Here is a 22,636-nt window from a genome sequence, read left to right on the forward strand (position 1 = left end):
GCTCCAAGACAACCGGAAATAGACGACAACGTACGTCACAACATGACGTAGAGCCAGCGCAGGTGGAGCTTATCCCCGATCACTCGGCGAGCGAGTTGAGGAGGAAATGCATGGCTAGGGAGGAGGGTAACTTGTAATTGTCCGTAGCTCTCTTAATATGAGACGCTTCACTTAAATTGTGATGCGAATGTTTTACTGTAGCTGCACCCTACGCGTCTACAAAATTTGTCTGGACCGTTTCAGGGACCCTTTAACGCAGCTGCTTGCCAACAGCCAAGGCATCTCGGCGTGATCTACTGCTTGCGAACACGTGTTCGCCACATTACGCCATCTTTTGATATCACCACCTATTTTATGCCACTTTGACCCGGACGCTCCCACAGAAATCCACACGGACGCTAGTGGAGTAGGCCTCGGCGTTATTCTTGCCCAGCGTAAGTCTGGCTTCGAAGAGTACATCATCTCTTACACCAGCCGCACTTTCACCAAAGCAGAAACTAACTATTCAGTCACCGAGAAAGAATGCCTTGCAATCATTTGGGAAATCGCTAAATTTCAACCTTACCTATATGGCCGTCCATTTGACATCGTTACTGATCACCATGCCCTGTGCTGGTTGTCGTCGTTAAAGGACCCCTCTGGTCGCCTTGGGCGCTTCGTCTACAGTACTATGGCATCCGTGTTGTCTACCGGTCAGGCCGTAAGCATTCGGATGCCGACGCTCTTTCGCGCTCACCACTGCCCGATGAGTATGGTGCTGCGTCTGTCTCCAGTTACGATTCTTCGTCTCTTACATACGTAGACATGCCAGCTGAGCAACACCGGGATCCTTGGATAGCCTCTCTGCTGGAGCATTTATCTCAGCTGTCGCCACGCACCTACGACCGCTCGCTTCGGCGCACTGCTCGTCACTTTGCCATTCGCGATGGGCTTCTGTACCGCCGCAACTACCTATTTGATGGCCGTAAATGGTTGCTAGTGATTCCTTGCCATTTACATTCCGACATCTGTGCCTCTTTTCATGTGGATCCGCAATTCGCCCATGTCGGTGTACTAAAGACGTATACACACCTCCGGCTTCGATACTACTGGCGCGAATGTACCGCTTCGTTCGGCAGTACGTTCACTTGTGCTCCAAGTGCCAACGCAGCAAGAGCCCACTTCACAAGATTACAGGGCCGCTCCAACCATTGCCTTATCCCTCCCGGCCTTTCGACCGTATCGGCATTGCCCTCTACCGTACACCCCAGATGACAACCGCTGGGTTATTGTCGTCGTGGACCATCTCACGGGCTACGCCAAAACTTCAGCGCTTCCGGTGGCCACAGCACGGGAAGCTGGCTTGGTCATCCTTCGCAACCTTGTTCTTCGACACGGTACGCCTTGCGAGCTACTGAGTAACCGTGGTCATTCATTCCTATCCGAAGCTGTAGAAGCCCTCCTCCACGAATGCAACATTGTCTATAAAACTACAAGCGCATATCATCTGCAAGCTAATGGTATGACTGAGCGCTTTAATCGTACTCTCGGCGACATGCTCGCCATGTACGTTTCCGCTGACCACACTAACTGGGACCACATCCTTCCCTTTGTTACGTATGCTTGCAATAGCGCCACTCAGTCTACCACGGGATTCTCTCCCTTCTTTCTTCTTTATGGTCGTGAACCTTCCTCATTTATAGACACGATTATTTTGTATCGCCCCAATGCTTCAAAATCTACTACTCTATGCGAAGCCGCCATTTATGCCGAAGAATGTCGTCAGCTCACCCACTCACTCACCGCGCAAGATCAGGCCAGGCAGAAACATAATCATGACGCAAGCTTGTCTTTTCCTTCATATTCACCTGGAACGCTAGTATGGCTCCGCATTCCTTCCTCTACTCCTGGCCTTTTCACAAAGTTGAGCTCAAAGTATCATGGCCCTTACCGGCTTCTACAACAGACGTTCCCGGTCAACTACGTCATTGAGCCTATTCACCCATCTTCGAACCAATGGTGTCGCGGACGCAAAACTGTTCATATCGACCGACTGAAGCCGCACTATGACCCACCTGTGCTGCCTGTTCCATAGGTCGCCAGGATGGCTCCTTTTTTGCCTGGGAGTGATTGTAGTGACAAATACGGACGCTAGCAGAAGACGAAGAAGATGTTTGTTGTTGGTGGTGCTCGCCTTCGCCCTGTTTGGCCGTTGCCTGTTTCTGCGCATTCATATAAACGACGAGTGCATTTACCCTTAAAAGCATACTTTTAATATATATATATATATATATTGCGAGACAGCTGTTCAACCTCGACGGTTTATTAAGCAGGCCGCGCGCTGAAGCGAATGGCGCTGGCCATGATGATGAGTATATACAGATGAAGAAGATGAAGGGGTAATATAATGCTCACACAATTACCCCCGCGCATGGAAGCGGCCAACCTGGCCGCTGGCTATGGCGGCGAACGCCGCATGAAAGGCTTTAAACGTGAAACATGCACAATCTCTGTGGTACGGCAGCGGCCGTCCGAAGGCGTAACAACGGGCGCGACACGATAGTTAACTGGCGAAGTCTGTTCCTGAACTCTGTAAGGCCCGACAAAACGGGACTGAAATTTCTCGCATAAACCAGGAACGCGAACTGGAGTCCACAGCAACACTTCGTCTCCAGGCTGGAAGGAAACGACACGGTGGGATGCATCATAGCGAGTTTTGCGGTCTTGTTGACTGGCGTCGGTGTTGAGGCGGGCGTGTTGGCGACACTGGGTAATTCGCGAAACAAATTGCTCACACGTTGAATTGTACGATGGCACGGGGACGTCAAAGAAAGAGACGTCGAGGACAGTGATTGGTTGACGACCATACACAAGGAAAAAGGGCGAGTACCCCGTTGTGCGTTGGACGGCCGTGTTGTAAGCGAAGGTGACGAATGGGAGAATAACATCCCAATTGGTGTGATCAGGGTTGATGTACATTGAAATCATGTCGGACAGCGTACGATGAAAGCGCTCTGTGAGGCCATTAGTTTGAGGGTGGTAGCTGGAAGTCGTTTTATGGATGGTATTGGACGCACGGAGAACATCGTCGAGAAGTTTAGACAGAAAGGTCCTGCCGCGGTCACTCAAAAGAATACGTGGGGCTCCGTGTCGTAAAAAGATGGTTTCCAAGAAAAGGATGCAACCTCCGCTGCGGAACCGGAAGGTAGTGCGGCTGTTTCAGCGTACCGTGTCAAGTGGTCTACAGCTGTGACAATCCATCGTTTACCGCCAGCCGATAAGGGTAGTGGACCATACAAGTCGATACCAACTACTGCGAAAGGAGCTTCAGGACACGGGACAGGTTGTAGCAGTCCAGCCGGAGGTGAGGTCAGTCGTTTGCGGTGTTGGCAGATCGAACAGGAAGCCACGTATTTTGCTACGCTTGTTGCAAGTCCAGGCCAAGAGAAGCGGCTGCGAATTCGCTCATAGGTTTTATGAAAACCAAAGTGACCGGCAGTGGGATCGTCATGAAAGGTCTCCAGTATCTGGGTCCGAAGTGATCGGGGAACTACAGGGACCCAACGGTGTCCTTCGGGATGAAACACGTACCGGTATAGCACCGAATTTTGAATCTTGTGGTTCTTCAACTGCCGACGGAGTCGAGCGTTAGGTGTGCGAGAGGATCCCCGAATACGTTCCATAACGGAGTGGCAGTAGGGGTCACTACGTTGGCAAGTTGCAAACGTATGAGAATGGCTAGGTGGGAGCCGGTCGAGAGCTGCGAGTGAAGGAAATGCAGGAGAGACGTCCGGCGGGTTGCTCACGGAAGGTGGTAAGCAGGCAGTGTTTGAAGACGGTGGTAGGGGACAACGAGAGAGAGCATCGGCATCCTGGTGTTTCTTTCCAGACTTGTAGGTGACGTCGAAGTCGTATTCTTGTAAACGAAGTATCCAACGGCCGAGACGGCCCGTTAAATTTTTTACCGTCGCCAACCAGCACAAGGCGTGGTGATCAGTAACGACCGTAAAGTGGCGGCCGTGCAGATAAGGCCGGAATTTTTGGACGGACCAAACAACGGCAAGACACTCTTGCTCGGTAATCGTATAATTTTTCTCTGCAGGTGTTAGCGTGCGACTTGCGTATGCGACCACACGTTCTTCGGAAGTTTGCTGACGTTGCAGAAGAACAGCGCCGATACCATGGCCGCTGGCGTCAGTATGTAGAAGAGTGGGTGCGGTGTTGTCAAAATGACAAAGCACAGGTTCGGACGTGAGGGCACGCTTGAGGGCGTCAAAAGCAGTTTGGCACTCGTCCGACCATACATAGGGAGCTCCAGAAGGAAGTAGTTGATGGAGCGGCGCCGCAATGGTGGCAAAGTTACGTATGAAGCGCCGGAAATACGAGGCTAGGCCAAGGAAGCTACGCAAGTCTTTGGCGCGTTGAGGCCTGGGGAAGCGCAGGACAGCGGTAATCTTATCGGGGTCAGGTCGAATGCCCTCCTTGCTGACAAGGTGTCCGAGTACTTTAATGGTTTTGCTGGCGAAGTGGCACTTTTTTTGTATTCAGCTGAAGGCCAGCAGCAGAGAGGCATGTCAAGACTTCGTCGAGGCGCTGCAAGTGCTGATGGAAGGTCGACGAAAATATGACGATGTCGTCAAGGTAGCATAAGCAAGTCTTCCACTTTAGGCCCCGTAGTACGGTGTCAATCAGCCGCTCAAATGTGGCGGGAGCATTACACAGGCCGAAAGGCATTACGTTAAATTCGTAAAGTCCATCGGGAGTGGCAAAGGCAGTTTTTTCCTTGTCTTCTTCGTGCATGGGGATCTGCCAGTATCCGGAGCGTAGATCAAGGCTGGTGAAATACTCCGCGCCTTGTAATGAATCTAACGCATCATCGATTCGGGGAAGTGGATATACATCTTTGCGGGTGATTTTGTTCAAGGCACGGTAGTCTACGCAAAATCGCACTGAGCCGTCTTTCTTACGCACCAAAACGACAGGTGACGACCAAGGGCTTGAGGAAGGGCGGATGATGCTTCGTTTCAGCATGTCGGCAACCTGGGTATCGATGATCTGGCGTTCGGCGGAAGAAACACGATATGGCCGCCGGCGCACGATGGAAGTTCCATCCGTGTGTATGCGATGAGCCGTTGCAGAAGTCTGTCCCAGAAGAGGAGAGTGCACGTCGAAGGAGTCTTTATGCTTGAATAACAACGCCAGTAACTCTTCCGTCTGCTGTGGCGTTAGATCAGTGCTGATTGCACTAGCGAGAACAGAAGCAGGGGCTGGCTCTATAGCGGTAGGTGCCCGTGAAACAGCAGTAGTCGAGGTAAGTACACAGACAGGCTGAGTGTCCAAGACGCAAATGACAACAGCGCCTTTAGGAAGAAGTACTGGCTCAGGGGTTGTGTTGAGTACAGCCAAAGTGGCCGTACCGTTGGTGAAGCGAACAAGGCTAGGTGCCAGAGCAATCCCTTTGGATAGGCAACGAGCTGATGGTACAACTAAAACGTCACCATCGGCGATGTCAGAGTTAACTACAAGAAGTTGTTCGCGGCCAGGAGGCACCATACAATCGTCAGCAGTTCGTAAGCGAAGGCGCGGGTCGGGCACGTCGTCGGAATTGTCGGTCTCGGTCAAGTTAACGAGGCGTTGACGGCACGAAATAAAAGCGGACGCGGAAGAGAGAAAGTCCCACCCTAGTATAAGCATGTGAGCACAGGAAGTCAACACTGCGAACTGAATATGGTGGCGAATCCCGTCAATCGAAACTCGAACTGTGCATTGCGCCGATGGCCGAATCACAACATTATTTGCGCCATGTAGAATAGCTCCATTGTAAGGTGTAGTAACCTTGCGTAGACGAGAGCACAAGTCAGCGTGAATAACAGAAATAGCTGCGCCCGTATCAATCAATGCAGGAACGGGTACACCTTCTACACACACTAATAAAGTATTGGCCGGGCACACTGGAGGAATTGTAGTCTGTGCGGGCCATGCAGCTTTCCCTCCAAAAACTGCACCATCTAGTTTTCCGATCGGTAGTCAGGAGTGCGGGAGGCCGGTAGCAGAGGTGATGTCGAGCGTCGGAGAGGGGAAGGCGAGCGGCGGCGCCCTTGACGGTAGTTGCGAGGCTCTTCGGGATTTGGAGGCGGAGTAAGTGAGCGTTGGGAAAGCCGGCGCTGGTAGGCACTTGGGAGAAGCAATGGGTCTCGCTCGTAAACATCGTAACCACGGCGTTCGTCCTGTTGTCGTCTGCGACAAAAGCGCGATATGTGCCCGCGAATACCGCAGTAATAACAAATGGGGCGGGGCGAAGGGCGGGTAGGGTAATATGCTGTGGCAGGTGCACGAGGTGCCAGAGTCGCCAGATGGTTGGGAGTAGCAGGAGCAGGAGGCGTTGTCTGAACGAACGCTGGTGGCATAGCCGCAACCTGAGCATACGAGGGCGCCGGCGAAGGAGGGACACAGCCCACAGTGCAGGTCATGGAGGACAGCTCCTCGTTGATGATGTCGCGCAGGCCAGGAACCGAAGGTTGCGGCTGAAGAGCGGGAGGACTGCGCAGGCCGTACACTTGGAGCTCCTCGCGTATGAGAGTCCGAATCAGGACACGCAGGTCCGCATCGGAGGAAGGAGGCGTGTCACAGGCGACAGGTTGTAAACGGATGGCCTGCAGGGCGTCCAGATGCTGGCAAGTGGCGATAACATCGTTAACGGTATTTGGATTCTTGATGGCCAGTGCGTTGAACGCGACGTGGGCAATGCCCTTGAGGATATGACGAACACGATCTGATTCAGTCATGGCTGCGTCAACCCGGCGACAAAGGGCGAGGACGTCCTCGATATAAGAGGTGTATGTTTCCCCGGGAAGTTGCATGCGTGCATCAAGCTTTTTCTTGGCTACCTCAGAGCGGACGTTGGGGGCGCCGAAAATTTGCCGAAGCTGGTGTCTGAAAGCCGCCCAGTCAGGGAAGGAGCGCTCATGGTTAAGAAACCAAGTCCTGGCAACGTCAGTGAGGTAGAATGCGACGCTCCGAAGCTTGTGAGAATCATCCCACCGGTTAGACTCACTCACTCGGTCATAATTGTCCAGCCAGTCCAGCTGGGGGCTCCTGGTGGATCCTCTTGGGGCATGGTGGCGGAAAGGCGGGGCAAGCGGCGACCGGAACGAAGCTCCAGGGAAACTCGAAGTCGGAGAGGACCAAGGGATCGAGAGCACTCTCCACCACTTGCGAGACAGCTGTTCAACCTCGACGGTTTATTAAGCAGGCCGCGCGCTGAAGCGAATGGCGCTGGCCATGATGATGAGTATATACAGATGAAGAAGATGAAGGGGTAATATAATGCTCACAATATATATATATATATATATATATATAAGAACGCTTACATCACTGCAAGTACAACATTCAGAACATGATACAAACTCGCGCGTATAATAAGATGCACACGAATGCTAAATACCCGCCACAGTGGCTCAATCAGCTAAGGCGTTGCGCTGCAGAGCACGAGATCGCGGGATCGAATCCCGGCCGCGGCAGCCGCATTTTGCCTCCATCGAAATGCAAAAACGGCTGTGTGTTTGCGTTGTAGTGCATGTTAAAGAACCCCAGGTGGTCAAAAATTAATCCGGAGCCCTCCACTACGGTGTGCCTCATAATCATAATTGGTTGTGGCACATAAAACTCCAGCAAGAAGAAGAACGAATGCTAAATACATGTACAGACGGAATCACACTTTGGCCCACTTGGCTGCGATCTATTGCAAAAAAAAGAAGAAAAAAAGAAAGCACAGGCCAACACTGCCATGAGACCAAGCATGATCATGCCACTTGCCGGGTCCATGGGCTATAGGAGAAACATACGTGGAACCTAGCAGTTACCGCGAGGTAGCAGCTACAGATGCTGTCGCATTCCGCAGCCGGCCACTCAACCGCTCAAGCGTGTTCAGTGTGTACTTGTACTTAGCCACACCTTCATTGTCTGTTTGTTAAAGTTTTAATGTGGGGTCCTAAAAAATTAACGATATTTGGATTATGAAATTAGTAAAGGTACACAGTTTTATTCCATTGTTCGTGAAGAAAACACATATGAAAGCTTACGAGAAGAAAGGGAACCGAGGGGTCCGATTTTTAATAAGCATATCATAAGAAGCCAACAAACAATAACACCAAGGACAACATAGGGGAAATTATTTGTACTTAATAATTGAATTAAAGAAATGATAAATAATGGAAATGAAAATGGATAAAAAAACAACTGTCCGCAGGTGGGGAACGAACCCATGTCTTCGCATTACACGTGCGATGCTCTCACCATTCAGCTACCGTGAAGCCGTTTTCCCATCCACTTTCTGGGGTATTTATGTTTTAAAACTATAACTAACCCTGCGAGTGTTAGCCAGCACTCAGAATGGCTCCGCGTAGCTCAATGGTGAGAGCATCACGGAGCCATTAGGAGTGGTGGCGCTGGCTAACACTCCCAGGGTTAGTTATACAGTAAAAGCTCGATGATACGAATCTCACGGGGTCACGAAAATTATTCGTATTAGCCGAAATTTGTATCATCGAAACACAATTAAAACTACTGTCGAATCTCGATAATTCGAACTCGAAGGGGCCCGAAAATTTGTTCGAATTAAAAGGACGTATTTTTGAAGTATTCGTGCACCATAGCACGATGCATGAACGGTGCGAGTCGTGAAATATCGCGGCACGCAAGCGCATAGCAAGCGCGGGCCACGAAACTGCCCACGCGGGCTAACGGTCGCTTCCCGATAACGACAGAAAACGAAGCTTCAGGGAGCGAGCGGGCGGCGCCGGCACACGGGTGCGCGCGGAGACCGTCGAAGGTGAGGGAGGAGGGCGCGCCAGGGAAGCGGATTTGGCCGCGTCAACTCTGCCGCTTCGGTGGCTCCCCTCGCCCTCCCTCTCAACTCCCTCGTAGCTCTCTCACCTTCGACTCCGTGCGCACGGAGATGTGCGCGCCCGCCGCCGTGCTGGCGCCAGCTTATTTTAGCCGCCCCCTGAAGTTTCGTTTTCTGCCGTTATCGGGAAGCGAGCGTTTGCGGGCGTGGCAGTTTCGTTGGCCCAACTGTGCCTTCGCCGCTGCTTCCCTTTGCGTTGCTGCCGCAGCGTCCAAGGTCAACGTGTGACTAGTAAATAGAGGAGAAGGGTTCACTGCCATTTTATCCGCGTGGCTGAGACGTCGGCACTAGTGTGTGCTAGAATACGGTTGTCTAGAACACTCTAGTCGGCACGTACACGCTTGTTCCGGCGCGATGCAGAAACGGCGACCTTGCAATTTGAGAGAGGGGGAAATTTCCGCCGCGGGTTCTTTTTTTTTCCCCCGTTCCTTCGCGCGCGGCATTGAGGGGTCTCCTGAGCTTTTGCTCTACGGCGGTGTCGGAGCAATGCCGGTCGGAGGCGCCGCCGCGTTATTTGGCGCGCTGCTAAGAGCATTGTTGGTGCGCGGTATGTTCGAAATAAGCGTGTTCGAATTAACGAGATTCGACTGTAGCTAAATTAAAGAGTCAGAGGTGAACTCACTCAGGCACATGTACGTAAAAAGCTTGAAGCGCCACCGCTTCAAACTCTTCGCGCCCAGTCGCGGAGTCCGCGCTGTCCGGCGCCGCGCCTCCGCACCAAAAGAGGAGAGAAAGCGCGTGACTGCGCGCTGTTCTCTTTCGCGGCCGTCGGTGGGGCGGCGTTTATTTGTATCAACCGACACAGGCTGAAAATCGATTCGTAACAACCGTTCTCTAGCACGATGCAAAGTAATGGGGCTAGGCCGGGACCACAGAAATATTTGTATCATCCTGAAATTCGTATTAGCCGTGATCGTATCATCGAGCTTTTACTGTAGTTGTAAAACATAAATACCCCAGAAAGTGGATGGGAAAACAGCTCCGCGGTAGCTCAATGGTGAGAGCATCGCACGTGTAATGCGAAGACGTGGGTTCGTTCCCCACCTGCAGATAGTTGTTTTTTTCATCCATTTTCATTTCCATTATTTATCATTTCTTTAATTCAATTAATAAGTACAAGTAATTTCCCCTATGTTGTCCTTGGTGTTATTGTTTGTTGGCTTCTTATGATATATGAAAGCTTAGAGATATCGATGCTTAACACTTTCCCTCAGAACAATATGTAGTATGCTGTTGACATTCAAGCAGCCTTTCAACAGCAAGAAAAGGAATCAGTCTCCCCTGTTTTGAGCATTGGGTCAATGCAGTCTGTTCAGGAATACCAAATTAGCTGGTACCTTAAGGCTTTCCTTGCACTTGCTTACTTTGTTCGATTAATTTAGTTTGAAACGGCTCCTTTCAGCATGCACAGACATTGATCTAATGCAGGTTAAGTACATGACTAACTTAACAAATTGGGATGCTTTCTTTAATTTCTAGTGAAGGAACTTGTTTTAGCATAGGTTATTGGTAATCTGGGGTTTTCATCCTCACTTTAAGATAATGAGCCGCAGCAGGTAGAAGCACACGCCGGTCAGCGAGATTGGCCGATAGCTTCCTTCTTTACGCTTGCCACTATGAGTACAAAAATTCCAGCACTTTATTTAGCTATTAAAAAACTCCATGTACTCCTAACAGTATATTTAATGCTTGTCATGGTGATACGCCGCCGCACTATGTACTACAGCATTAAGCTTCTAGGTACAGATTCACAGTATCCTAACAGCACGAGACACAGGATCAGAAAGTAGACGACGCCCGTGTCTGTTAGAATGCTATGATGCTACGTACACAAGTGACTGCAGCTCCTAAAAATTGTGGTGTCGGGTTTTACGACTTTCAGAATGTTCAGAGAGGACTTCTATACCTACTCAAACTGGTACAGCGCAACAAGAAAACGAAGAAACAGCCGAGCCGGCCAAAAGAAGGAACAGAGCCTGTTCCTTCTGTTTGGGCCGGCTTGGCTGTTTCTTTCTTTTATTGTTGCACTGTACCAGTTTGAGAATGAAATACCAACTCACCTAATCCTGAACACTAGCGGACTTCATTTCTTGTACATCGGGCTCCCTCCTACCTTCTTCTAGAAATGTATCTTTAATTGTTAACTTAATAGCCTTCAACGTGTGTCGTGCGCGTTCTCTCACGTACTGCATTCCAGTCAAGCTACTTCTACGCGACATCAGATCACTGTTAGCAGGCATGGATAGTCATGGGACAAGTATAAAAAAAGCAGCGCTCTGTCCCTTCTTTTGGCTGGCTTCTTGTTGCGCTGTACCAGTCTGAGAATGAACTTGACCAATCGTCAACACTTAATTACAGCATACGTGCCACGATGGACGAACCAGGTTGGTGCTAACATTGAGGTTCACAACCCAAATACCATTCCAGGTTCAGTGATCACACACAGATAACTTGTGGCTTCCTTCAGGGGCAGACGTGAGCTTTCGAGTTGGTGCTTGCTGCTGCATTTGGTTCCAAAGTATGCTATTAGCAGGCACCGCTTATGGGCAATTACGAGCAATATACACACATCGTTTCTTCAGGAGCTGACGCTAAGCACAGGTAGCGCGAGGACCTCACTGCTCCAACACGACGACTTTGCTGCAACCGAATTCCGAACACTGCATATGCAATGCGGGTAGCTATGGGTATGGGCTTGTTGCTAGGCCATCTTCTAATTTTTTTTTAGCGCCGACAGAATGACACGGACAGAAAGGGCACAGCACACAGCGCTGAATGACCAGCCGCGAACAGCTTTGAACGTCGGCCATGTCTCCTCGCACTGAACTTCATTAACCGCTATTGCGAACTCCAAAATAAATTTAAACTTTAAAGCATTTTTAAATTACAAAGCACGCATAATATTTGCTCCTATTACAGACAGGTCAATACACAGGTTTTTTTCATTACATTCGAAAAATTATGGCGCGTGTGCCACAAAACCAGCTTGGAAGGTATCATGAGTGATGTGTTCCCGTACTTCACCGTCAATTCAGTCATGCGACCTGGGTTGTTAGGAATTAACCACTTGATGCCCCAGCGTCATCCTGGGCACTCCGTGTTTGGTCCTACTGAGCAGGTTAACATGTTTTGTACAAATACTGTCCACGGCGGCCGCATTTCTATGTCGGAGAAATAGAAGAACGCCCGTGTACCGTGCATTCGGTGCGCATTAAAGCACCCAATGTGGTTGAAATTAATACCGAATTGGCCACTATACGATCTACTTCAAAATCGTGGCTTCGGCATGTAAAACCCCAGAATAAAAAAAGCATGTTTCACACTACAGAGAAAGCGATGCTGATTTGCAGGATGATATCCGTGCGGTGCGGTCCCCAGTCCGGTGCCGAGGTGTGCGTGTCATGCTCACCCCAGCAGCAAGACTTCTATCCGTCGACGTTGGTGCGCGACCGCAAGTGGCACAACCTGAGTGGTGCCTTCCGCGAAGTCTGCCTGGCACGCATGCAGGGACGCTCGTTCCTTTCCAAGATGGAGCACCTCATGGCTGCACTCACAACCTGACGACAATAAACGCCCCTTTCACACGCACTGTGGGCTCATCTCATTCCTGTGCCGCCTCGTTAACATCGTTTGTGGTTTAAGTGTCTTTCAGCGTGGCAAGTATTACGATAGGAACAGCCACGGTCTCCACTCTCGTGAACAACCAGTCGGGTCCAGGAGAGGGCCATGATGAAGTGCAGCGTCATTTCCTACGTTGAGTGCAGGGTTCGGAAGGTGAACCAAGTGTTTTCGGCGGCGCCTGACCCGGTGATGCCATCAGTAAATTTCATTTCTCCTTAAGGGCCCAAAGGTACAGTGTACTAGAATAGGGGTAGTGGGCGCAGCGGCGCCGGGCGCTTGATGCCGATGTCACCTTGAATACGGAGCCACGTAATGGCGGTGCTTGCGAATGCAATGTAGACTTACTATATATGCTCCCTATGGGAGCAGAGTTGCGCATGACTTTTCCGGCACTGCTCGAACCGCTATTCGCTGAGCGCCATCACGTGGCGCAAAATGACGTCAAATGTTCAACTGCGCCCCTGCGTAGCCAACTTTATGGGCACGACGGCGACTCGACGTGTTTCCGTCGGTGCCATCGTCATTGCAATCAAGGGATCATCGAGCGTGCGGCGTGCATTTCATTCCGCGACTCTGGTTGAGGTACGTACGGTATTCGACGATATTAAGTCAAGGACCTTGGTGAAGTGCTACGAAACACATTATATTGGCACTTGTATTCAAGTACAAGGTGGTGGTTTGGAGCAGAGGTCGAATACCCGGCTTTAAATCTGCAGGCCGTAAGTTCGAATCCTACTCCAGTCCACCACATTTTCAGGCATGGAGTGGTGCCTGACACCGGCAAGAAAAAATATATTGCCGACAGCTAGTGGGGCTATACTGGTTCAGGTGCAACCAAACTAGGAAGGCCCACTAAGCTTCATCAAAGTCACTCCCTCACCAGAACAGGAATTGGCCTCCCTGGTGCAGTATTCGGCCACTACCTCCCTCATGACTCCGACAATTAGGCGAATATCTCAGCAACCTTTGGTTTGCAGATGACGTTGTCCTATTCAACAACAATGGAGACGAATTACAGCAAATGATTGAGGACCTTAATCGAGAAAGTGTAAGAATTGGGTTGAAGGTGCATATGCAGAAGACAAAGATAATGTTCAATAGCCTGGTAAGGGAACAAGAATTCAGGATCGCCAGTCAGCCTCTAGAATCTGTAAAGGAGTACGTTTATCTAGGTCAATTACTCACAGGGGACCCTGATCATGAGAAAGAAATTCACAGAAGAATAAAATTGGGTCTGAGTGCATACGGCAGGCATTGCCAAATCCTGACTGGGAGCTTACCACTGTCGTTGAAAAGAAAAGTATACAATCATTGCATTGTACCGGTGCTAACATATGGGGCAGAAACTTTGAGGTTAACAAAGAAGCTCGAGAACAAGTTAAGGACCGCACAAAGAGCAATGGAACAAAATATCTTCGGACTAACGTTAGGAGACAGGAAGAGAGTGGTGTGGATCACAGAACAAACGGGGATAGCCGATATTCTAGTTCGCATTAAGCAGAAGAAATGGAGCTGGGCAGGCCATGTAATGCGTAGGATGGATAACAGATGGACCATTAGGGTTACAGAATGAATACCAAGTGAAGGGAAGCGCAGTTGAGGTCGGCAGAAAACCAGATGGGGTGATAAGTTAGGAAATTTGCAGGCGCAAGTTGAAATATGCTATCGCAAGACAGGGGTAATTGGAGATCGCAGGGAGAGGCCTTCGTCCTGCAGTGGACATAAAATGTAGGCTGATGATGATGATTCCAGTATGATGGGGTGCAGCGCACCCAACTGCACAAACCGCACGGAAGGCGGCAAAGCTTTTTATGCAGTGCCGTGCGGACAGACAGACGTGCACCGGCGGCTGATATGGTTACTACGTATGGACTGAGACCGAACGGCTCCCAAAGAGACCAGGATATGCGAGGTGAGTTCGTCTTGTTTACTCATAAAGCAGCATTTATATCGAGGCACACCCCTGTTAACGCTGAAATGCGCACGCCTGACATGAGAGGTTGTTCACTTGTAAGATTCTGGCCTATATGTGCTGCACAACACAGATGTGGGACAAAGAATGAAGAACATGTCGGTGTCGCGCTGCGCATATACGCCAAGAATGTTAACCATGTTAGCCTACTAACTCGCCCAATTCGCTGTGTTGCTTGTATGATTTTTCCGACTATGTGGGTCTAAACAGTCTGTTCGAAACTGTAAATACTAACAGCTGCAATTTGCCCACTGCGGCCTGGTTTTTCTCTCCTCTGTTTTTTGTTGGCCTTCTAATTGTCCATGTAACGTTGGTTGATGTACGTGCTGGTGTTCATTGTTTTGTAAGAAGCGGAAATCTCGCTCGGTCCCGCTTATGAGACAACTGTGATAGCCTCAGCATTTACCGCCCGCAATATCTTGCTTGTTCGATCGGCCTTAGTCGAAATGAGGAATGTAAAATTCTGCCTGTATGTTTAATAAGCGTTCTGTTATAGTAAATTGATCTTAAAGGGCCCCTAAACCACCCAGAGGTCTAAATTTAGTTGTGGTGTTGCAGTTGTGCACGAGTCTACAACGAACACGTAGCCGCGAGAATTTTTTGAAATGGTGCCGTAATAGCGGAGTTACACGCGTTTGATGATCAAAAAACGGCCCTCGCTCATTTCGCTCTTTCCTTCGCTACGGCTGGTCTCTCCTCCTCACCGATTGCTGCTCCAAATGTCACGTGACATACGTCATCGCCAACGCGCCTCTGAAAACACTGCCTACTTCCGCTTAAGGCACGTCCACGCTAGCCATGCTAGCGGCACATATGCGGACGACGATAAAGCCTCCAGTCTGCCGCGCGAGAGGTGTCCAAAGTAGACGACAGTTCAGCCGGCGCCCCGCCCGCTGCACAATCAACGGGCCAATTGACGATGGCGAAGCTGCGCGCCTCTGCCACCGGCAACGAAAACATCGGCTGCAGCTGAGTGCACGGCTACCGACGGGTGACGACTGGCTCGGCTGTGCTCGCATCGTAAAATATTACGGCTTGTGAGCGTCGGTAATTCATTTCGAAGCGCCGTCCGCTTTAGCTTTAAGGGAACCGGAAAAGGCCTAGCGACGATATCGGCGCCGTCGAGCGATCAGCGGCGGTGAGGCTGCCGCACAAATGAGTCCCGGTCTCATCCTCTCTACGTACGGCAAGGAAATCTCGTCGCTCGCGAGCAAAACCGCTGTCGAACGGTGGCCCGCGAATGGCAAACGGCGTGCCCTGTGTTGCGCGCACGTCTGGAAAGGCCAACACTGTCGCACTCTGTTCGCGCAGCTAATGAGACCACTACGCATGACTGTGTTGGAAAACGAGCGATTTGGCACTTGCGTTGCGGGCCGTAATTGCCTATGCGCAAGCGCACAAACGAGCAACACGGCGAGGACGAGCAGGGAGCGCGCGTACCTGCGAGCAGACAAACCGGAAGTCATACGTTCTTGTTCGACCAATGGACATCGTTTCCGCCGTTGACATCACCAGATTCCCCCTGCTGACATCATGACGACCGCTGGGGTTACCGGAAAGGCGAGGGGAGGAGGACGGCATTGTTTTTTTGGTTTTGTGGCGCGCCCATGGCGCGTAGCACTGCAGCGTTTGGCATCGTTGATCGTGACGGCATTCTGAACTCGATGCGCCTGTTTACTTGCAATGTTCAAAAAATATCTGAGGTGGTTTAGGGGCCCTTTAATGACTTGCATTCTCATTTTGGGATGGAGGGTCATGCACAGACATACAGATGATAGTCATCTACACTACTACAGTATAGACCACTTATAACGTAACCGCTTATAGTGCAGGACCGGATATAGTGTGGTCTCTTCAGACTCCCGTTAATTTTCCCATAGCACTCCATGTAGTATACACGTATCGCTTATAGACCACACCATGTTTGTAAACAGTGGTAGGCACCGTCGATATATTTTAACCCCTATAGCCACGTTGCGTAGGCTCCGCCCACGTCCGCCGCCCCCGCTTGCACGCGAGGATGGCGCTTTTTTTTTTTTTTTTTTTTTTGAATCGGATGGGGGTGGAGACGGTGCTAAAACCACGATTTCATTATGAAGCAAACGGTAGTGGGGGCGCCGGATCAATTTCGACTACGTGAGTTTCTTTAACGTGCACCCAGGGAAACGTTCTTGCATTTTGCCTCCATCGGAATACGGCCGAACGAGACGGTAGGCCTAGGTCGCTGACCGCCGCAGTGACGGACGACAGCGCTTGCGATCTGGCCTGCAGCTCATCATAGTGTTTCACAACACGATTAACGTGGGCTTAAATGAATTGGTGCGAATGGCAAACGGTGTCTTTGGTGCGATTAGCAAACGAAACGTAGTATACTTGCAAGCCAGTCGTGCCGCCTTGCCGAGACGGCCGGTGCTTAGGTTTCCGTCCGCGAGACGAAATGCCGTCGGATCGTTGATCTCGATCGCACCAGTGGTTTAGTACTGGGCACTGCTTTACGAAACACGCGCAAGTTCGAGATAGTTTTGTTTTATTAAGAACTATTTCATGTTAAAGACAAGCAGTAGCCGATTTCTACGTCACCGTGAGCGGCGCCAGAAGCGATCGCCTCGGTGATGGGACTGACGAGGTACCGTCTCAACCTAGTAACGTTGGTACCGACAGCGACGCCGGCTGTGTAAGACCGCGCAGTCTGAGCTGTAGGCCACGGCCGTCCGATCCCTCCAACTCTGCACTAACCCTGTACATGTTATTTTGCGCTTGAAATTTAATTGACACGTTTAGGCGCGTTTATGACATTCACACTGCAATTATAACGCATCTATGACTGTGCTGCCTGCGTATGTGAACGTGTGATAGGATATCTACACTGCAAGTGGCACAATTCTTTGAGATGAAAATAAATTTGAATGTGACGTGCTTTGTGGGGCATCTGCTCGCTAGCTCGATCTACATTCGAGGCTAATCCTAATCTATCTTTCCCACAGTGCAGCAAGAAATTGTAATAACACGCTAATAACGATCCTAAGATCATCGGTTGGCTCATGCACGCCACTCAAAATAAAAGAGAAGCTTAACGGTTACGAAATGTTTAGCGCAATGGATGATCTGGTATGAGAATCCAACTTTCGCTTTTTACAGTGGCGGCCCATTGCTTGCAACGGTTTTCATCAACAGGAAACCTATGAAAACTTTAGCCTCTTGCGTATTTCGACGCAACTCAGCACGGCGACCTACTGCATTTCCTTCGTTGTAAGATCATAGAATAAAGACCTCACACATGGAACCGCACAACCACCCGCGAAACCCAGCGGCTGCTGTGGTAGGCGTGACACGGGCGGCGGCTCGGCGGCGGAGTGCCTACCATGCGAAACAAAATTGCCAGTGACTGCTGTGCCGCAGTGCACTCTAGACGAATCCACACAGACACGGCTCCAGCAACGCACGGAAGTGACGTCACTAAAATACAACGTCACACGCACGCGTATTTCCGGTTTTTTGAGGGCGCGTAGTTTGATTTTATGTTATTCGCACGTGGCATTCAGTTGATTCAGTACGCATCCCGTCAGCTGCGCTTGCGGGTCGTGCTTTTCTGCTGCCACTGGTGCTGGTCCCAAGGCCTGGTTCTGCTGCATCCTCGCAAGCCTTTAACATCATCCTTTTATATGCGCGAAAGCTGCATTTGAGCGTTATTTTATATTTACTGGCGTTATATTAATCTTTTCTAATAAGTATTTTGTTTGTATTTTGATTATTTTTGTCTCGTATCTGCCGTTCTTGTTGCTGCTGTTCGCGACCGCTTGCTTTGTTTTATGTGTGCTAAAGCCGCATTGCAGCGTTATTTTATATTTGCTAGCGTTATATTAATCTTTTCTAATAAGTATTTTGATTGTATTTGTCGCGTATCTACCGATCTTGCTGCTCTTGTTCGCGACCGCTTGCTTCGTTCATCCCTAGCGCGGATTTCTCGGATTTGGCAATATATATACTGCTGCCTTGAAGGTAGCCTTCTTTCGTGTGTGAAAAAAGCTCAGATTTATTTTCTCGCAGTTTCATCTTCTTTTCTTTTTCTCGGTGTTATTTTAGATTGTACTGCTTGCGAAATGACACGTGTTTGGTTGCCGGCGACTCGATGGTGAAATACTTGGACCAGTATTTCCTATCGCGGATCGTCGTTTGTCAGTCAGTGTTGCCGCGCATAGAGGAATAAAGATTGAGTACTTGCTGTCAATGATTGCTGACAAGCTAGCTGGTTTTGATATTGGCATCGTGCACGTTGGCACTAACAACACTGATAACAGTGTCAGCGTGTGCATCGACAAGTATCGCCAGCTCGCTCAGGGGATTATTGAAAGGAATTCCATGGTGCATGTAGCTTTTTCTGCCATTCTTCCTCGGGGGCAGAATCAGTACCGTCCATGGGATCAGTACTATTCATGAAAAATTTCCTCATTGGGATGGCTTTCAAGATGTGCTTCTTGGTCAGCGTTTACAATGTGCTCAAGTAAAAAGCCCTTTTATTCAAATCTTGCATGCCCGAAACCCCGATCACTGGCTTACAGTAAGCAATGTTGACACTAATGAAAACACAGTGTTTGTATCTGACTCGATTGACCAAGATACTCCTTCCGATGCCGTCAGGCAAATCTGTCATATGCTAAAATTGCAGTCTCCAACGCTGACCATTCGCACTAAAGGGGCACAAAACCAGCGCAACACACGTGACTGTGGCTTGTTTGCAATTGCAAATATGTATTATGTAGCATCAGATAGGCGTCCAGAAAATTTAAACCTTAATCAGAGTATGCTGCGCAGACATTTGCTGAAATGCATAAAAAAAGGCAACATGGAAGATTTTCCACTCACAAGCTCTCTCACTGTTCGTGTGCGGCCAAAAGATTGCATTTACAAGTTGCATTGTGTGTGCAGGCAACCGCTATATGCTGGAGTAGTACTGGACATTTTATGTGCATATTGTTGAAGAGGATTTCACAGAGCATGCCTTGGCCCTTTAGCGGATAAATGGGATAACAAAGTAATTGTGTGCTCTAAGTCATGTTTGGCTACTGCCAAGGAAAAGATCCATACTCATAGTACATAGCATTCTTCTCTTGGTACAGTGAAACCCGAACATAACAAACCAGACCAGCATAAACTGAATTCTCCTCTATATCACACACGCATAACTTGCTGACTGATACTCATGTCAGATACTTGCTCATAAAAGGGGCTTTTTTTTTTAGCCTAAATGCAAGAATACTCAGAAGCATTCCAGCAGTGTACTATAAGCAAGATCCAATTGAGTCGCAATTTTTAGCGACTGGCAAGCTGTTCAAGGCACAAGTAAAAATTGCTGTCTACTATGCGTAGTTCCGTTTACAAAAAAGCAGATATCTTTGGCTTAATTTTTTCACTGAAGACGAAAAATTCGTGTAGAACGAACACAATACAAAAGTTTTTCATTTTGTTAGAGATGGGTTGGATTTAAAGAGTTACCTAATACAGTGAACTATTTTTAGTGCATAGGCCTGCTTGTTCTAATCAGGTTTCAGTGAATCCACAAGCTACCAGTAAACACTGGCACAACAAAGTGATGTGAAATTTTTTTTTTATTGTTCTATTCAGTTTTAAATTCTAGTCATTCTAGTCAACTCTACTGGCAAAGAAGGGCAACATTTCATGTGAAGGTAGCAGAGCTAGTTCTAGTCAACTTGTTTCTGGCCAAGAATTGCCACATTCATTGTGAAGGAAGCAGAGCGAGTTCTATTCTACTCTACTTTCAAAGAAGGGCACCATTTCATCGAGAAGGCAGCCAGAACTAGTTCTAGTCAACTCTACCCAAACTAACCTAATATAACCTAACCCCGGTGGCAATTTACAATTTATTTGTACACTTCAATGCTGTTAAGAGGGTTATTTGTTCATTAACAATGCACTAATATAGTTCCATTAGTAGTTGTTTAACTGTTTTATGGTTGCCTGCGGCATCAGGATTGTTACGGCTCAACTGCAAGGAACAAGTTCCCAACATATTTTTGATCGGTTATTTGATTTGGCATGGGCAGACTTCAGCATCTAAAGAGCGTCACCCCCAGTGTCTCATTGTTCTTGACACCGCCAGCTCGCGTCGACAATCCCTCGGGAACTTGTTTATTGTGGAACTTGTTTATGTGGGCAGGTTCACTTTGTATTATTGAATTTGAAAACCTGATTATTCTGCTTCTAAGTAGCCACAAGTATTTTGGATATTCAAGTATGTTACAAAATTTGCTTTCCATTGGTCTGATACAGCTTTAGCAAACAAAATCTGCACTTGCATTGCCCACATTACCTTCCTGTTGCCACAAGTCTCTCGGCGGAGCCTGACCGCTACAGAGCGCATTCTCGGGTGGCGGATAGAGAAAAGTCATGTCGTGAAGCCGTGCTAAGCAGCTTCATGCAAGACAGGCACGTGTGCCCGCGGACCCACAGGCTAAAAAAAATGCTACACAGCAGATTGTCACAGTGACATATTCATATTTGAGTGCAATTTGCAGATTCTTTTTAATCCTTTGTACTTCACTTGTGCTTTTTTTCCTCTTTTGTACAGGTCCCCTAGATGTACCACCTGCATGCATTCACTACCATCAAGTCATCAGGAACGCGTGTACCTCTATGTGAATTGTACGCTATTTTGTCTAAGATGAAAAATCAAACTTGTATAGTTTGCTGTAATGGTTCTGCCAATAAAAGTTTGGTTATAAATGTTTACTTTTCCTGCAAAGCTGGCATTGTATATGTGACAGGCCAATGCAGCATATTACTTATATATAGCTTTTTTCTACATTTTTTTTTGCAGGTGCACGATATTTACCTGCTATGAAATTGGGAGCATTGCTTCCCTTTGATATAGTGAGTGCAAAAGAATACACGAAAAGCACACAGCACAACAAAAAGATATACACTGGACTTTTTTTTTTTTTGTACTGTGTGTCTTTTGCATGGAAGCCAAGTTGCACTGCATAGTTCATACGAAACACACAAGATGATTATGCACCATCTTGTGTGCTTTAGCGTTTTTACTTGGGAGTATTTTGTATCAGCTATGCAGCACAACTTGGCCTCTGTGTTCCATAACCAACTAGCCTCCACATAACTGTTTGTTTTTTGCCCTAACTGAGTTATGTGCTAGGTCCTCGGTTAGCCTTTTTATATACTACTACTCTTTGATCGGGTGCTTATCACTATCATATTTGAGGCAAGGTATAGCTTTGCCTACAATTTTTATTGGCCATTAACACAAGTAGACAGAGACAACAGCATAAAAAAATTCATGCTAAAGGGCAGCACTCGAATTCAACGCTCAAGTCCAGATTATGCTCTTTTGCAATGAACTCGTGTTAAATGCACAACACACATTTATTGTTGGACTGTCTTTCACATATGCTTTTACTCTTGTGTGGGTGATCAAGTATTGGGCTCCTGTACCTACGCTGAGCATAGTTAAAGAATTATAACACGTTTCAATGATCCAGATCACATTTTTGTATGCACTATACTTGTTTCTTTATTTTTCTAGAACGTATTCTGAGTATCCCAGAGACATTGTGTTGCAAGACTTGTGCATTTTACGCAGATGTTCAGTGAACATCTAGAAAAGGGCATTGAAATGTTACCTGAAAATGGCCTCAATATTAATTCAAAGTTATTCATATTTTGTTTGAGTGAAAGAATACAGCACATTTTTATGGTGTATGACAGTGTAGCCCACCTAAATGTTACTTTAATGTAGCAGAGTAATTTGTATGCTCAATAAAACAGCTATATAAAGGTAGCCTGCTTTAATACATGAAATGGGTGTGAAAAGGTGTGACATATTTGAGGGATAAAAATAATACCAAGGTAATTTCACTACAGTTGTTAAAACTTGCTGTTGAGCACTCACTCAAAGCACCTAAATAAACTTTTCCACGCCTTATTTACATACTATCACTACAAACACTGTTGAGCATGCAAAAAATTTCAATTAAATAAGTAGTAATGTGAAAGCTCATTCGTTTTATTAGACATCTAGAGGAAAAGTTAAAAATTATGTGTGGTGTGGAGAAAACATGTAAACATGCACAACTTAAGCATTTCATGATTCAGCTACTAGGAATTTATGGCTTTTTATTATTTTG

The 22,636-nt window shown here is 48.2% G+C and overlaps 1 protein-coding gene and 1 non-coding gene across 2 annotated transcripts in view; both read left to right on the forward strand.

Moving 5' to 3' along the window:
- LOC119434866 (mediator of RNA polymerase II transcription subunit 17-like) overlaps positions 1–12,473 on the forward strand; it is a 109,487-nt gene extending 97,014 nt beyond the window's left edge. The window contains 1 exon segment of the mRNA XM_049659623.1: positions 12,238–12,473. Coding sequence (XP_049515580.1) covers positions 12,238–12,448 — 211 coding nt within the window. The 3' untranslated portion in view covers positions 12,449–12,473.
- Positions 9,868–9,939, forward strand: Trnat-ugu (transfer RNA threonine (anticodon UGU)). The gene has a single exon. It is a non-coding gene; the product is annotated as a tRNA-Thr (tRNA).
- Positions 12,474–22,636: the final 10,163 nt, after the last annotated feature.

Source organism: Dermacentor silvarum, unplaced genomic scaffold (genome assembly GCF_013339745.2).
Source record: "Dermacentor silvarum isolate Dsil-2018 unplaced genomic scaffold, BIME_Dsil_1.4 Seq296, whole genome shotgun sequence".
Lineage (NCBI taxonomy): Eukaryota > Metazoa > Arthropoda > Arachnida > Ixodida > Ixodidae > Dermacentor > Dermacentor silvarum.